This window comes from Pogona vitticeps, chromosome 1 (genome assembly GCF_051106095.1).
Source record: "Pogona vitticeps strain Pit_001003342236 chromosome 1, PviZW2.1, whole genome shotgun sequence".
Taxonomy (NCBI): domain Eukaryota; kingdom Metazoa; phylum Chordata; class Lepidosauria; order Squamata; family Agamidae; genus Pogona; species Pogona vitticeps.
In genome coordinates, this window is record NC_135783.1 from 204,185,890 (window position 1) to 204,202,491 (window position 16,602).

A 16,602-nucleotide genomic window follows, 5' to 3' on the forward strand; every position below is an offset into this window, starting at 1 on the left:
TATGTAAACCAATGGGACAGGCAGTGCTTTTTTGGCAACCTTTTTCAAAAATACAGTGGTGCCTTGCATAGCAATTGCATCGTATAACGATGAAATCGCTTTGCGATCGCTTTTGCGATCGCTTTCCGATGTTCCCTATGGGGGAATTTCGCTTTGCGATGATCGGTTCCCTGCTTGGGGAACCGATCATGGCAAAGCAATGCTTTTTAAACAGCTGATCGGCGCAGCAAGCAAGGCTTTTTAAACAGCTGATCGGCGCAGCAAGCAAGGCTTTTTAAACAGCTGATCGGCGCCGCACTACCCCCCCCAAGAGCTCCTGCATAAATAGGGGACAGTGGGAGGGGGGACGCTCTGGATTGGCGCCTTGGGAGGAGGGAGGGAAGGAGGGGTGAAGGGCCTGGCCCCGATCCCCACGTGCACCCCTGGGGCGCTGAGCCAAAGAGCAGTCGTGGCAGGAGGCGCTGCAAGGGAGGAGGCGCCCGCCGGGGACCAGGATCAGGGCGGCAGCGGCTGGACGGGGGGCGGTGCACCAGAGACCCCCTCCTCGCCCTGTCTGCGCCCTGCCAAGGAGACCGGGCGTCCGGGGTTGGCTGGCTGGTGGCGGGTGGTGTGCCTTCCCGCCCCGGGCGGCTGCCTCCAAGCCCTCGCTCGCTGGAGAAAGACCCTTCAGCCCGCCTGTCTGAGCCCCGGGACAGCTCCGCCAAGGAGGCCGGACGTAGTCTGGGGCTGGCTGGCTGTGCTTTTTAAACAGCTGATCAGCGGTTTCAAAATGGCCGCCCGCTGTTTTCTGGGACAGATTCCTTGCTTAACAGGCAGCGAAAATGGCCGCACTATGGAGGATCTTCGCTGAACGGTGAGTTTGAAGCCCATAGGAACGCATTAATCACGTTTTAATGCGTTTCTATGGGCTTTTTTGTTCTGCATAGCGACGAATCCGTATAGCGACGATTTTTCCGGAATGGATTATCGTCGCTATGGGGGGCACCACTGTACAATTATTGACTAATACTGTAGTTCTATTTCTTAATCCCACTGCTTTTTGAAAGCCTGACATCTCTACTTGTGCCTTATATCCATCTGGATAATTTAGAAAAGCTAAACTCCCCATGCGTTTCCTGGGGGAAAGGGGCGTAAGTAGCACAACTGTTCATGAGGAGGGCAGATCTGTGAGTAACACATTTTAAAATATGTACGTACCTGTTTTTAAGAAAGAGGCTTAAATGACAGCTCTTGTGAGGGTGTGTATGATTCCTATAGAGTCCCCAGCAGTGAGCAATTTTCAGCACGTTCATGCTGAAGGGGAGGGGAAACTGACCCCCCCTGCCCCTCCCCATGTGCCCCCTTCATCTTCCTACTTGGTCCTGCCTTCTTCTCCCTATTATTGTTCCGGCTGCAAATGGGCCATCTGGCACCACGTGGCGCTGGATTGCCCATTTGTTCCCCCACAGCCTCCTCGTCCCCTTCCCACTGCCCCCATTGCCTCCTTACCCAGTCCTTCCACCTTCTCCCACTCCCCCGTTGTTCTGGCTGCAAATGGGCGATCCAGCACCGCATGGCCCCAATCCAGAAACACAGCCATACAACGTACAGGGAACGTTAGTCCCAATTAATTTCACTGATCAACAAGGACCCCAGTACATGCACAGAGATAGCAGGCCCAGCTCCTAGAGGCCAGGCCACCATCTCTGTTCATGTCCACACCTATCAGCTGATAGGCAGGCACATGCACAGAGACAGCAGGCCCATCTCCCAGAAGACAGCTGGGAAGCTGACTCTGAAGATGATGGCAGGGGAGAAGGAGCAAAAGGAGGAGGTGGCAGCACAAGGTAGGGAGGCGACAGGGGCAGTGGGAATAGGATTTCCATGCTGGTAACGGAGGAGGGGAAGCCCCTACTACCAAAGCTAGCATGTAAATGTAAACTACAGTATTCACCACTCAACAAGCTAGCAAAGCTAGCTTTTAACAAACAGGCCTGCAGCAGAGCAATCCATGCCTATCTTCCTTATTCACCAGCATGAAATTTCTTCTTCTCTATGGTGACTGGGCAAGTTGCTAAACACAAGGTTATAGTCAAATGAATGAATGAATGAATAAATAAATAAATAATAAACTTTGTTAAAAGGCATATAAAAATTCACTAGTTTTAAGTATTTGAAATCATAAGTTTAAGCAGGAGATGGATCAGAAAAATGCATTTAGTATCTTTAAATTGTCTAGTTGGACAAAAACCTCCCCAGCCTTACATGGAAGTTGCTCACTTTTAAACACTTGCAAATGTCTGAAGTCATGACCCAAAAAATATAATTTTATAGCCTCCATCATTTCCCCCATTAGTTGCCTTTAAAAACAAAACAAACAACTTTAATTTAAATATTCTGAGCGCTTCAGCCCTTTCTTATTAAGAAAGTGTTCCAGCTCTGCTCATATTTGTTGCAAATCTATGTTTTCTGGAAGTAACTAACCAAAATAATATACAGTATTCAAAACACGGCTGCACTGTTATGTCATAAAAGAATCACTTCACCCTCACTGTAAATTTTACTTGGCATTTTGCTGCCCATATCAGTATACATTATCTGGAAAGTCTGCTTTGGATGTCATCTGCAACCTTAGCTATTCTCACTGAGTATCCTTAACTCTAGATAATTTACAAACAGGATGGAATAAGGTAATTTAATTGTGTGCTACCAGGTCAATTCTGACTTATGGTAACTATTTTCAGGGTTTTCCAGGTAGAGAATACTCAGAAGTGATTTACCATTCCCTTCTTCTCTGGGCACCCTGGGACTGTGCAGCTTGCCCAAGGCCACACAGGCTGTCTCTCATCTCCAGGAAGCACAGTGGGGAATCGAACTCCCAACCTCAGGCTCTGTAGCCAGAGACCTAATTCATTGAGCTACCAAACCTAATGCACTTATTTACGTCCACTGTGAAGACAAACCTTATAAAGAACAAACCCTTGGAAAATATTTGAAACAATTCAAAATGCACATCTTGATATAAACATATTAACTTTAACTATTGCACAAACATCTTTCAAGACTTCACAAATTCAACACAGGCAAGGAAGCAAACAATCTATTTCTTATACTGGACCAAACTGGAACTCAGAGGAGGTAACCTCTAGTATTAGGCACCAACTAAGCATGTGCCATCAACTGAGGCACATTCCGTATTGATAAACACAGATGAAATGCCCAGGTTTCAGGTGTTGAAAGTGCTTCCTCCGGGCATTAGTGTATCCGCCAGGATTCTTCCCAAGTCCATGATGTCTCCTAGCTTACGACTTATTGTCATTTTAACAGTCTTCTCCCTCTCTGCTTTGCTTTTATCCGCCTCCCACCCCCTTCCCTTCTCTCCAATGGCAAAGACATGAACTCCCGCCTTTATTGAACCCAAGTACTGTATTGCAAAGCGCTTCTTCACCCGCTAAAGAATGTCCCACAAATCAGTTTCTCAGGTTACCTCCTAAACTGGGCCGGGGTTTGGGTTAGGGTGTCTGTTATAAGTCTTCTTTACTGTGTAAACCGTGATCTGCGTGAAACGCTTCAATAAGCTTGAGGGGGGGGGGGGGACTCGGGTCTCCGTTTCTGAGGGACGTCGTGCCCGCCCCCCCCCGCCTCTTAAGTGCACGAAAGCCTCTGATATGAACCAGTTATCATCACAAGGACTGGCACCAGCACCGCCAGCCGCTTCCTCCTCTTCCCCCCGCCCACCGGGGTCCCTCGTTTGTTCCTTCCTCCCCTTCCTTCCAATTCAGGGCCCCATGTTTTCTCTCAGCTCCTCTCGGCGGGGAAAGGGGCCGTCCTCCTCCCGCTTGACTTGCTGAGGCCGTCCCGGCCCTTCATTCAGCGACTGAGGCCTTCCAGTCTGATTTTTTTTTGGGGGGGGAGGGATGAATGAAAGCACCTTCCCCCCCCCACTCGCTCGACACACATACACCCCTCCCCGCCACCCATTCCAGTATGAGGCCGACTCAAACCCCTTCCTATTCTTCCCCCACCCTCCATTACTGGACGATGCCGCTTTCCCTCACGCAACGCCTGAAATTCGCGGACGCCGCCGCCGCCACGGCGCGGCTCCTTTTTCCTCTTCCTCTCCCTCCCCCGCCCCGCAACACACACACAAACACAAGCGGCAGAGGCCCGCCACTCACCTCTCCTCCGCCGAGGGATCCCGACTTCTCGCTCCCTCCGTGGCGCCGCGCTCCTTTCACCATCTCGCGGCCGCCATGTTAGGATCTGGTGCAGCACGGACTGCGTCAGTGGAGGAGGGGAGGAAGCGGGAAACCCGGCGCCGCGAGTGGCTGAGGCGAGGCCGAACGCGGGGCCCGGCCCGGAGGCGGCCTACTTGTGCGTCTGCGCGCCTGTCGTGGTGGATTTGGGGTGGGGGGGGGGGAAAGAACCGGAGCCTGTCAGGCGCCCAGTAAATAAATAAATACAGTAAAGCGCAGCCCCGCTCTTTTGGGGCCCGAAGTAGGATGCTTCTGTGGGAAAGAGAGCTCCCGTCTGTTTCTACCGGGCTTCTCCCTCCCCCGCCCTTTTTTCTTGGGCGCGTAGACCCTCCCGAAGAGGCTCCCGCTTCTTGCTCCAGGCCCGAGGCGGCCTCTGAAATCCCGTGGCGGAGATTAAAAAGGGGCTGGAGATCTATTTTATCCCTTTGCTCTTGGAGGGGGAGGTCACCCCGTCTCAGGCCGTTTTGGGGCAACCCTGACAGAGCGTGTTCCAGTTCCGAGAGAGATTGAAGGGGTGGTTTTTTTAACCTGTTGCCGCTTCCATGGGCGGTTTTTTTTTTTTTTTTTTTGCATTGGCCAAGCTGGGATTCGAACTCAGGTCTCCGGAAGCCTCGTCATGTCCTTCTACGCACCCATATCACACTAGCGGTGGTGCGAGATTTCCACGGAGGAATGGGCTGGACGTTTCCAGTCTTTGGCCCGAATGGCACCAAACGTTTTTTTATGAGCAACCTGCTGTACCGCTGCCTTGGCGGGGCTGGATGTGAAGAAGAGGTTCGGCTGAATTTTCTGGATTTCTCCGTTTCTCCCTTGCCCATCTAATTTTTTTTATACCACCTAACCTGATGGGGCGTTTTGGAGAACCTGAACTTTTGCTTTTATTTGTTTGTTTGTTTATTTAAGACTTGTCTAAGATCCTGGGACGGAGTACCGTACAACAATACAAACCCATTTTAAAACCACCAGTCTGAAACTTATCGCAACCACTGGTCAGCAAGGCACAATACTAAGACGTTCCTTGGTTTTGGCCAGCGTTGGGTTGGATCCTTGGGAGAGGGACCACACTAAAAAGGGTGCGTAGCTGTCTTCTGGGCTGTAGCCGCCTAGAGTGGTCACAGTTGACTAGATAGGCGGGGTATAAATTAAATAAATAAAATAAAAATAGGAATGCACATCTTTTTCTAAAAGCTAATAGATGTCTAGATGCTCTTAGTAACTCTCATTGAAAACTATCCGAGTTAAACTAGTAATCACTAATTCGGGACCTATTGACTTGAAGGGATCTATCTGCCCGAGATGTAACTAAATATGGATCCAGCTCTAGCAGGGACATTATTATACTGTACATTATTTATTCAAACATCTGTATACTGGCACGTACACTTGGACAAGCGTGCAGAGCTGCAGCCTGAGGAATTCCTCTCTCTCTCATGCATGCACAGCCATTTCGGACTTCTCTCCGAGTGCTTTCCCACAGTTGAGGAAATCGCAACTGGCATTTTCTATGAATGAAGAAACTAAAAGGTGTGTTCGGCTTTAACTCTGTATTACTATATATGACAAGCCTCATCCATTAGCCTCGCCCATTCCATCAGAGAATGGGAGAAAAAGGCTTCCCATAGCGTTTCTACAGAATTGGCACTTTTACATCATTCTTCAGAGAGATTCCCCAGGTTTTCCATGGATCTTTGGGAGACACAACCGGCATCTGTTCCCATATGTCTGACGAAATGGACGTGCCAAGAAAGCTTACTATTAAAATATGATAGCCTTTAAGGTGCCTCCACGTTTTGGTCTTGTTTAATTTCGTTTCTTTGGATTTTGCCTGATCTACTTTAGCGGACTAACACGGCGACCTCTTCCAAAACTGATAAACCAAGTCATCCCAGGTCGACAGGATAAGCATCCAGACTGGAGAAATAGCATCTGTATACTTCCTATGCATTTCCACCCAAGAAAGGTAGCCTCAGAAAACAGGATTCGGCCAGACTCTAGCCTACAATGTAAATACTACAACTCCCGACAGGCAACGGGAGCGCGAGGGAGCAAGCGAAGTATGCTGGGAAATGTTGCCTCGGCTTCTTCACTCAAGGAAGGGTCTTGCATCGCGGAAGTTGTGGAGCGGGTCGTTTGGTAGGTTCCCTAGTCGTTTACGTGTAGTGAGCACCGCATGGGGACAGGATTTTTTCGGCACATCAAAACTTGTGTGCATCACTGTCTTCTTCATGGGATATGTGGGGGGGGGGGGGAGAGAGATGCGTGTCTACAGGAGTAGGTCGTTGCAGCCTCCCAGCACGTGGTTCCCTGGAGGAGCCCTGCAGCTTCGTTGGTGAGGGATGGCGTTTGCCTGTTCTGCTGATGGGCGGTGTGGTCTGACCCTTTTGCAGAATTCCTCCAGGTCTGATGCTGGGGCAGATGCTGCTCCAAGTCAGCCTCAGGGAAAGAAAAGGTTCAGGCTTTTTAATACGGTGGTGGTAGTTGCCGGTAGAAAACACCCGGGAAGATGAATGTGCTGAAAGGCAGGGAGGGCTCCCTTCACGTGCTCTGTGTCCCTAAGGAGCAAGGCGTGCTTCATTGCGTTTCCTTCTGTACGCAAAGGTGCGTGGTTTCTTTGGCTTCATTTCCAAGGACTGTGGGAAAAAAAGCCTCGGTTATTGCTCAGGGCTCCTGGCTCCAGAGTGACAAGCTGCCAGTTCAATTCTTCAGTGTACCTCCCGTTGGCAAAGCGAACCTGTGTAGCCTTGGGAAAGCGGCACAGTGCTGGGGGGTGCCCCAGAAGAAAGGACTGGCAAACCACTTCTGAGTATTCTCTACCTAGGAAACTCTGGCTAGGGTTCCATAAGCTGAAATTGATTTGATGACAAGTTACAAAAGAAACCTCCACATTCTCTTTACATAAAAGTACAGTACTGCAAATCCAACACATTCTTTTCAAGTGTGTGTTTTCGTAGTTTGCAGTCCACCATTTCAGACACATGGAGCATAGCTTCTCATGCATCTGAAGAGATGGGCTACAGTCCGCAGATGTTTATGCCAGGTAATCCTTTGCCATTTTTAACATACCACAAGATTAGTTTTGTAGCAACAGGATACCAACTAACACAGCTTCCCTCCTAGAAATATTAGTTTTGATTATATGTATATTCATCTCATGGCTATCTTAAAAATATGATGTTTTGAAGACACTGTTTATAGAAGTGTTTGGTTTTTTAAAAAGCAAGTCTCTGGTTTTCCAAATAAAGACATGCTGTGCTAGATGTTTCTCTTTTATAAAATATAAAGTTGGGAAAGATCAGTGCTATCTTGTTTGATGTAATTGCCTCTAAAGAGTGGGCTTAGTAAAAAATACGTTTCAAATGTTTTGAAATTTCACCAGATCTACACGGATCAGAATATCTGTAGGGATCACCCTGCTTTGGCTCAGGTAGAAGATTATTGGCATGTACTGTACCAATGAGAGCGGTTGGGAGGCGGAGCCAGAGACACTAGAAGGGAGGGGGTGAGTCAGAGTCTAGAGAGTTCAGTCAGAGACAGAGTTTGGAGAAAAAGTTTTTGGGGTTTGAGGCAGAGAGAGTGTTTAAGGAGTGATTAGTCAGAGTGTGACCTGTATTAAGATAGAAGAGGTTAAAGTAAACTACAGAAGCTTTGTGTAACTTTCAGAACATGCTTAAGAACTACAGTATTCCTAAAACTTGTAATCATTAACCTGTTTCTGTTTAAAAGTTCAGTACTGAATGGATCTCAGTCTTTCATAGGAAATATATGTTGATAAAGAGATCAGCTAGTGGCAGCGTGTTAAAGGGCATGTTGGGATCCTCCGGTGAGGTCTTTGGTGAAATAGGCAGGGGCCACGGGATAAATGCCACAATATCTTTTTAGTAAGATGAAAGATACTTGTATAACCACAGGACTTGCATTATGCTACAAAGGCCTATTTCAAATCAATGAGGTTGTTTAAAACAAGCAAAAATGGCAAAAAAAGTCTGAAATAGGACAGTCGGTTATTACTTGATTTGTCTGTTCAAGAAAGATCTACAGCCTTTGACTATGTGCTATTTATTTAATATACTGTATTATTATATAAGAACAGTGTATGTTATATTTTGGCAAAGAACAATGAGCAATATAATGTGCTTTACACTCGCTCTTTTATGGTGGAACAGCTAGCACATTTTTGCACAGCACATTAGATGCAATCCAAAAACAAGGTTGTACATTATACCTTTATTAGACCACTAAAAAGTTATGTGTGTACACACAAATTTTAACTTTTGACCTGTATAACTGTCCAGCAGGCTGGGTACTCCTGCATTGTGGATGGTGTAGAAGTAGCACATGAAAGGCCCCAGCATCACGGCAGATGTCTGTGCCGGGTCTGTTTCTTAAAGGTGAGTTTCACAGTGCAGGTGGCAAAAACAAAATGGGTTTGAAATGCCAACCCTGTGGCCATTGGTTGGATTATCCCTGTGTTCGGTGAGTGGGAAGAAATAATCCAACCAACGGCCACCAGGGTTAGCACTTCAAACCTAGACTTCCTGCTTGTTTTTGCCACCTGCATTGTGAAACTTACTTTTAAGGAGCAGACCTGGCACGGACATCTGTCATGAGTTTTGGGACTTTCACATATTTTTTTCTGCACCGTACAAAATGCAGAGATGCCCCACCCGATGAACACCTGTATAGGTGGAAAGCAAGCATCTCTGTGCACATTTTCAGTGTGCTTAAAAAAGTATCGCCTACCCTTGCCTTTGGACTGAGTAAGGTCTACATGGCTTTTTTCCCTTTTTTTTTCTCTGGACGTTAAATGCAGTGTTTTTATTAATGAAATGTCTGCATGTGTGGGTCACTAGGCCCTCCATGGAAAAGGAAACATCAAAGGGACCCATGGGGTTGATCATCAACCTGGAGAGCAGGTTGGATTTGATTTAAATTAAATTGATTTAAATCACGATTCAAATTTCAGATTTTTTTGATGACTTACGTAAATATATACAACCAATGCAGTTAACTAGAACTTTATTCTGGAACAGTGTACTGCAAATTCTTTGGCCTTGCCAGGATCTTTCTCCTGCAGACCCTTAAATTCCCATGGTCCTTTCTGTTAAGGCAGGGTGTTGATCTTTAACCTTTGTTATGCCAATCCAAAGTTTTCCAGGCGGTTCCCATTATCTCCATTCTCCCAGTGTCCTTTCCCTTTCTGTGGTTTCTCTTTGGCATTGAGGTCCAATTCAACCTCTTGCAGCCTCTTTGAACTTGAATCAACAAATTCATACTGCTGGCACTTTGTTAAAGTTGGGATCAATAGAGATGGAGTTAGGCTAGGTCCATTCTGCACCACCATAGTTTCATCTTTGGGCCAGTCTAACATTCCTCATGCCTAACCCTGGTGGACCTGCTGGGAAAGGACACTCTGGGTTGAGGACAGTATAGCCGTAATATAAGGTGACCTCTGGAGGCTACAGGTCCTCTACATCCATTCAAGACTGATTTTAGGCTTCGTTGTTACTGACTCATCTTTGGTGGGACCTTTACAGGGAAAAGAACAAAAGAAACATGTTGCTGTTGGTTCTACTACCGTAGATCTCTTGGTGGTTTTCAGTACTGTCAACCACTGTGCTCTCCTGGGTCTCCTCTTTGGAATGGGACTTGGGAGAGACACTCTTGAAATAAGCTGTCTCAGTTCTAGACAGGATGGATAAAAATCAATTCTTGTTATCACAATTTAAATTATGGTTTAAATTAAATAATTTAAATAAAATAATTTATTATTTAAATTAAATAAAATTACATTGTCAAAAAATCTGATTTTTAAAAACGTTTTAGGCCCTTGGAACTCTGCACATTTATCTAGAGCAGTGGTTCCCACTTTAGGTCTTCAGATGTTCTTAAACTACTTTTGATAATACATTTCTTGAATCTGTGCACCATTATTGAGGCAAAGATTTTGTAATCCACAGTATGACTGTGGTTGCAATGTGTCGTTACCTTATTTGTAGATTGATGTTATATATGCTTCCTGCCAAGATGGTGGGAGTTCTTTTGTTCCACCTGTTTGGTTCATTCCTTTTTGTAGGGGTGTTATAAGCTGCTTCTCAAGCCTTTTGTAATAGATTGCTGTCAATCCATCTGGTCCTGGTGCTTTGTCCATTTTCAGATTTCTTATTGCCTGAGATATCTCTTGGATTGTTATCTTTTGATGCAAAATGTCTCTTGTTTCCAGGTGAAAATTTTGGAATGCTTATATTCTTTATGTATTCCTCTATTCTTCTTTCTGACAAGTTTTCTTTGTTACATAACTGTAAAATAGGAAACAGTTTCTTCTTCAATTTCTTTCTCCATATATGTGATTTCCCCTTTGCTGTTCTCACACCTGTTATTGTTTTTTTCTCCACTTCCTTTCTTAAATGTCCTTCCAAAAATTGACCTGGTTTATTTGCATGTTCAGAATATTTCTGTTTGAGAAATAAGAGCTTGTTTTGCATTTCTTCAGTTTGTAAAATATCAAGGTGGGCTTTAAGCTTCTTGATTTCTCTTATCTGTTTGTTGCCACTTTTTTTGGTTGTCTCTCCAATAGGTAAAATCGACCTATTAGAAAGACAACACACAAAAATTGGGGTCCTCAGATGTTCTTGGGAGCCACTGCAGTAGGAGGTGGCTTTGGGCACTGGTGGAGGTAAGGCTACTGCAGCTGTTGTCTTGGTTCAGATACCATGGCCACCTGTGGTTAATTTAAACTGCTGTGAAAGCATGTAGGAGTGGTGTGTAAATCTGAGACTCACTACATCTTGTTTCAACAGCACTAAACCTTGCATTGGTATTGCAGTGTTCATCGGGAGAAACATGTTCTTAGTTGTGGTCTTTGTGGTTCACAAAAAATGTGTTTGCACCTGTGCCAAGCCATATTCTGGAACATTCTCTAGCTAAACCTTTGACAGTAGCCCCATTACTTGCCCACCTCGCACATGTATAGACAGGCCCGGAGCCTTTTTCTCCTCAGAGAACCCTTTGGATCACAGCTAAGCGCTACTTTCCCCCAATTTTTATACATTTTTTTCATCAATATTAGTCTCCGACTGAGGATAGTTATTGTCCTCTCATTCATCTTTCCACACACACGCATTGTCCCTTTATTGGACTTTTACACCACAAAAGCCTTGTTGAAATGTATTCGCTGCGGATGGAGCATTGTTCCAACTGACCAGCACTCCAAACCTGTTTATGTGAACCCACAGATGACCACTTAAAGAACAGCTACAGGTAAGCAACCAGACATTTGTTTGGACCATTGAACTGGAAAGTTGTGTCTAATTCAAGCATCTCTAGCCAGACAGACCACTCAAATTTGTGCTCTTTGGGAGCTTGGTGTACTTATTTTAAACTGATACCGTGAAGATACTTCAGCATCCCTTTCTGTTTTCCCCCACAGTAACTTCAAAACCAGGGAAAGGAGCTTTCTATATATCCCAGTGCCAAGCCTTCTTGCTGGTGTGTGATTATCAGAAATGAAGGAAGAAGATCGCATTCTGGATTCAGTCTAATTAATGAGACCTGCAGAAATGACAAAGATGCTTCACCTAAGACGTTTCTACCCATTTGCCCTGAGGTGTTGCCGGTGCCAAACTTGGAGTGGCAACGACTTCTTGTTGAACCAGCTACATGAGTGCACAGATGAAGATCAAGTTTTTGACCTTGTTGGGAAGAACAAAACAAACCTATCTGAAAAACATGTGGGCATGGCAATTGACATTCTGTATCAGTTTCAAAAGAAGAAACCTGTTGTCATGAGGAGAACTGAGTATATAAAAAATCACTCCCAGTTTCTTACTCTTTCCATTTTAGCCGAAAACAAGATTGCACAGATGGATGATCAAACATTAGTGGACATGCTCTATAATCTATTAAGGTAAGGTGTGTAAGACTCAAATGTAGTGGGGGCGTGCTTATTATTGGTTTTGCTTCATTTTAAATAAAATGGAACATTTGCATTTTTGCGCAGCCAGCTGGTAGGGCTCCTGTTCAGATTGTAAAGCTGGAAGGGACCTTAAGGATAATCAAGTCTGAATGCCTGGCAATGCAACAAATTCACACTTTGTATTCGTGAAGGCTTTCACGATCTAATGGTTGATGTGGGTTTTTCGGGCTCTTTGGTCGTGTTCTGAAGGTTGTTCTTCCTAACGTTTCTCCAGTCTCTGTGACCAGCATTTTCAAAGGACAGCACTCTGTGCTCTGGTATAGTTTGCTTGGGAGTGGAGTATTTATGACTGTGAGATAGTCTTTTGTCCTTTTCAGGAGATGGGTGATTAGTGTGTTTTGTTGTGGGTGTATTGTTGTGATAAGGAGGAGAGATTATCTGTCACTGTGCTTGATGGGTGTCATTAGCTGGTCTTTTGTGTGTAGTGATCTCTGGTCCTTGTGGCTGGGTAGAGTTTGTTGACCTTTTGCACGCTGTATTTTTCAGAGCTGGGAGCCAAGTTTTGTTGAGTTTCAAACTTTCCTCTTTTTTGTTGAAGTTCTGCTGGTGCTTGTGGATTTCAATGGCTTCCCTGTGCAGTCTGACGTAATGATTGCTGGTGTTGTCCAGTATTTCAGTATTTTGAAATAGAATTTCATGTCCAGTTTGTTTTAGGGCGTGATCAGCTACTGCAGATTTTTCTGGTTGTTTTAGTCTGCAGTGTCTCTCATGTTCTTTGATTCTGGTGTGGAGTTTACACTTTATCCCGTACACTTTACCCAACTCTCTGCTTAGAAAAATCTCCCATGGAGGAGAATCCACCACCCTCCGAGACAGTTGATTCCACTGTTGAATGGCTTTAACTGTTAGGATTTTCTTCCAAATGTTCCTTTCAGTCGGTTACTTCTGGTTCTATCATCCTGAACTGCTAAAAGACAAGCCTGTTCCATCTTCCATATGGCAGCTCTTTAAATCCATGAAGATAGCTGCCATACGGTCTTAGTTTTGTCATCTCCAGGCGAAACATGCCAGGTTCCCTCACAATACTCTAGGTGAGGTCAGACCAAAGCAAAATGGAGTGGTGCTATTATTTTCTTTGATCTGGATACTTCCTTTCTGTTGCTACTCCTTAGTAGATGTTTCACTTTTTTTTGCCGCCACAACGCACTGTTGGCTCATGTTTAGCTTGTGATTTACCAATTCCACACAAAGCATCCCTGTTTACTATCCCTGACCATGAGCTCATGGACTGAGTATGTATGTGTTCATGGAGTGAACTGCTGTACCTGTGATAGATCTCAAAAATATACTTGAGTTTTCTCTCAAATTATAGAAGCTGTTTCCAAATTAATAAAAGCCAAAACAGTGGCAGGAAGGGGAGTTGAGATTTCACAGCTGTAATCAAGCAAAAGCAAAGCTGCCTCAAGAAACGAGAAGGATTTTACCTACTGGCATGTTCTACTGTAGATTGGGCCAATGGGATGGTGGCGGGGGGGACAGATTTACATATTTGAAATGTTGAATGAGAGTGTGCTGGTCTGCAGTCTGCCATTTGCTACAGACAAACACCCTTCTAAGCATTCTATATTGCTCAATAAAGGGAAACATATGGGCTCACAACCTGGTATTTGTGGTAAGATTAACAGAATGGTTTAACTCATCTTTTGGCTTTTTGAAGGCTCAACGTTGAGGACCATGCTTCGCTGATAGAGCAGCTGGTCATGGAACTCTGGAGACGATTAGATGGGCAAGTATATCTTTCATTTTGATTTTGTTCTATAAATGGAATGGTTCGTAGCTCACTGTTATAGTATTTTTCACAAGGTTAGTTCTGGAAGGCATAGCCTTTTCTGGCATTGTGTACATCTCATCTTTCTTTTCAGAGCTAAAGTGTCCAGAGTCCTAAACTATGTGGCTTAATACTGGCTTCCATTGCAGGCCATTGTACCAACAGAGATTGTTACCTATTTTAGAATGTACCAAGTCATTTTATGGTTCCAAAAGGATTTTAAATTGTAGCTTTAGGCAGTATTTCCTTATTTGGAAATTTATTTGGAAATAAACTGAAATCAGACCAATTCTGAATCAAAAACCCTAAACAAACCATTTCCTATGTCCACAAATTAGAACAGAGCTTAAAGTATTATCTTAAAGTACAGTATTTTGAGCCAAAACAAAATTAGGTGTATATTTGAATTAGAATTCAGCTAAACAATAAAACAGCTGGTGTGATACATCCATTGCCTTCACCAAATCTAGAATAATTTATATTCCATGGGTTTTGCAGTACAGTTTTTTGTGCTCTCTTTTCAATAGCTGGTTGGTCCAGAGAAGCAAGAGGCAGAGATGATAGCCGAATCCTACTTCCTCTTTGTTAAAAGACTTTGTTTAACATACATGTTCCATCAGATTACATTAGACAATTCTGTATTTCTCTGTTTTTAATAACTCAATGAGAAATGCATAGCTTTGTAGCTAATTAGTCATAGTGGCAGTTCTGTGATTATTTATTAATTCCTCTTCTTTTAAAATTTATTTGCGTTTTCATCTCTTGTGTAAATCTTTGTACACTTAGAATTAAGCTGTATAGATCAAATTAGTATTTGTCAACTACATAATTTTTTTCTGTTTCGTTGATGCAGCATAATATTTATTTCTGATATTTAGTAACAGCCTTTGACTACCTTGCTCTATCACTCTGTGAATTATCATTGCAAACAATAAACCTTATATTTAAATCTTCTCAAGCAAACCACTTGGATATGTCATTGAATTGTTTACTGAACCTTTATTGACCTGAAGTGAAACACTTTTCATTGCAGCTCAAGTTGATGTAGAACTGAACTAAAAAATAATGTTCTGACTCTCTGGGAGTAAATGCCACTGAACTTATTTCAAAAAAGATATGTGTAAGATCACAGCACAAAAATTTCCAATTGACCCAGCTGGATTTATACCTAACAGGAAGCTGGGTGTCTCAGTCAGAGAGATGATTAACACACGACAGTTATTTGTTATATACATTGTTCTTGCTCTACACTCTGAAGTGACTTTCAATTTATGGTGACCCTATGAATTAGTGAATTCTGAAAGATCCAGTCACTAGCGGTTTCTCTGAGCTCTTACAAACTCAAGACCATGGCTTTCTTTTGGAAGTCAGTCAATCTCATACTTGGTTTTTCTCTTTTCCTGTTTATTTCATCTTTCTCAGCCTTACTTATACAGTGGTGCCCCGCATAGCGAGGTTAATCCGTTCCGGATTAACCCTCACTATGGGAAACATCGCTCAACGAGACGAAAAAAACCATTGAAACACATTAAACTTGGTTTAATCCGTTCCAATGGGCCCCGAAACTCACCGTTGAGCGATGCTTCCCTATGGCCGGCAGCCATTTTCGCGCCCTCCCCTCGCTTAGCGAGAGCGCGAAAACGCTGCGCGTGGCCATTTCGGGGCTTCCGGCGGCCATTTTGGAGCCACCGAACAGCTGATTCGCGGGTCTCAAAGCGAAGGTTGGTAAGCAAAACGCTTACCGTCCTTCGCTATGCAATTTTCGGCCATAGAGGCCATCGCTTTGCGATCGCATTAGCGATCGCAAAAACGTCCTCACTATGTGGATTCGTCGTTCTACGGTGCGCTCGCTAAGTGAGGCACCACTGTAATTATGTTTACATTCCCCATTCCTCCAATCAGATCAGATTATCCACCGGTCAGTGGTGCCCACTGATGCTGGGGGGGGCAGACACGGAATTACGGCACCACCAAAGGTGGAGCCAAGAGATCAGAGGTAGAACTAACTCAAGTGCAAAACAGAAGCCTTTTGTCTGCACTGCATCACTTGGCTCTTTATTCAAAGGAGTGAGATGAAACAAAGGCAACTTGCAAGCAGAAAAGCTTAGTGCTGGAAGTCATGGTTGCAACAGGTGTGCGTTTTGCCTAATCCCAGCAAAACTCATCTGCCTCGTAGAGCATCAGTGCACCATTTATAAAAGGGAAATCCAGGCAGGCAAGCCAAATTTACACCTACTACTGCAAAGCTGGGTGGGAGTGAGCTGCATGGTCTGTCTGACCAACAGACAGTTGGTATTTTTTTCAGTCTCATATTGTTCTGCCACGCCAGCAAGGCACTGTGCAGCACCCAAAAGCCACCTCTTCCCCTGAGCAGCCCTGCCACAACCGCTCTATTCCATTCCTACTCAGATGAAGAACAAATAGGCAGCGGCTCTTCACTCAAACTCTTTGTAGATCCCACAAATTACAAGAATATGGCTATGGTTGCTATTTTATGTGTCCCCAAACCTTCAAGTGCTGAGTTCTGGAAGCTTGTAGGTACAGATATTGGGATCTAAAGTCAAAGCAGGGGCATAGTCCTGCCTATCTGGGGAAGCAGAGAACATGTGTTTGTGTATTCGTTGTTA

The 16,602-nt window shown here is 44.5% G+C and overlaps 2 protein-coding genes across 5 annotated transcripts in view; one reads left to right on the top strand and one right to left on the bottom strand.

The window, feature by feature from the left end:
* The window catches only part of PPIG (peptidylprolyl isomerase G), a 40,130-nt gene extending 35,820 nt beyond the window's left edge, over positions 1-4,310 (bottom strand). Inside the window, exon 1 of the mRNA XM_078394417.1 lies at positions 4,158-4,310. Coding sequence (XP_078250543.1) covers positions 4,158-4,220 — 63 coding nt within the window. The 5' untranslated portion in view covers positions 4,221-4,310. The remainder of the gene's footprint in view (positions 1-4,157) is intronic.
* Positions 4,311-4,419: 109 nt separating this feature from the next.
* FASTKD1 (FAST kinase domains 1) overlaps positions 4,420-16,602 on the top strand; it is a 61,249-nt gene continuing 49,066 nt past the window's right edge. For 3 of the 4 annotated variants that reach the window (XR_013545732.1, XM_020789442.3, XM_078394414.1), the window contains exons 1-3: positions 4,420-6,368; positions 11,662-12,138; positions 13,865-13,933. Coding sequence is in view for 3 of the 4 variants with exons in the window: in XM_020789442.3 (XP_020645101.3) it covers positions 11,777-12,138; positions 13,865-13,933 (431 nt within the window). In the remaining variant the exon portion in view is untranslated. Of the gene's footprint in view, positions 7,273-11,661; positions 12,139-13,864; positions 13,934-16,602 lie in introns of all 4 variants that reach the window. The other variant, XM_072981584.2, reaches the window with a different exon arrangement.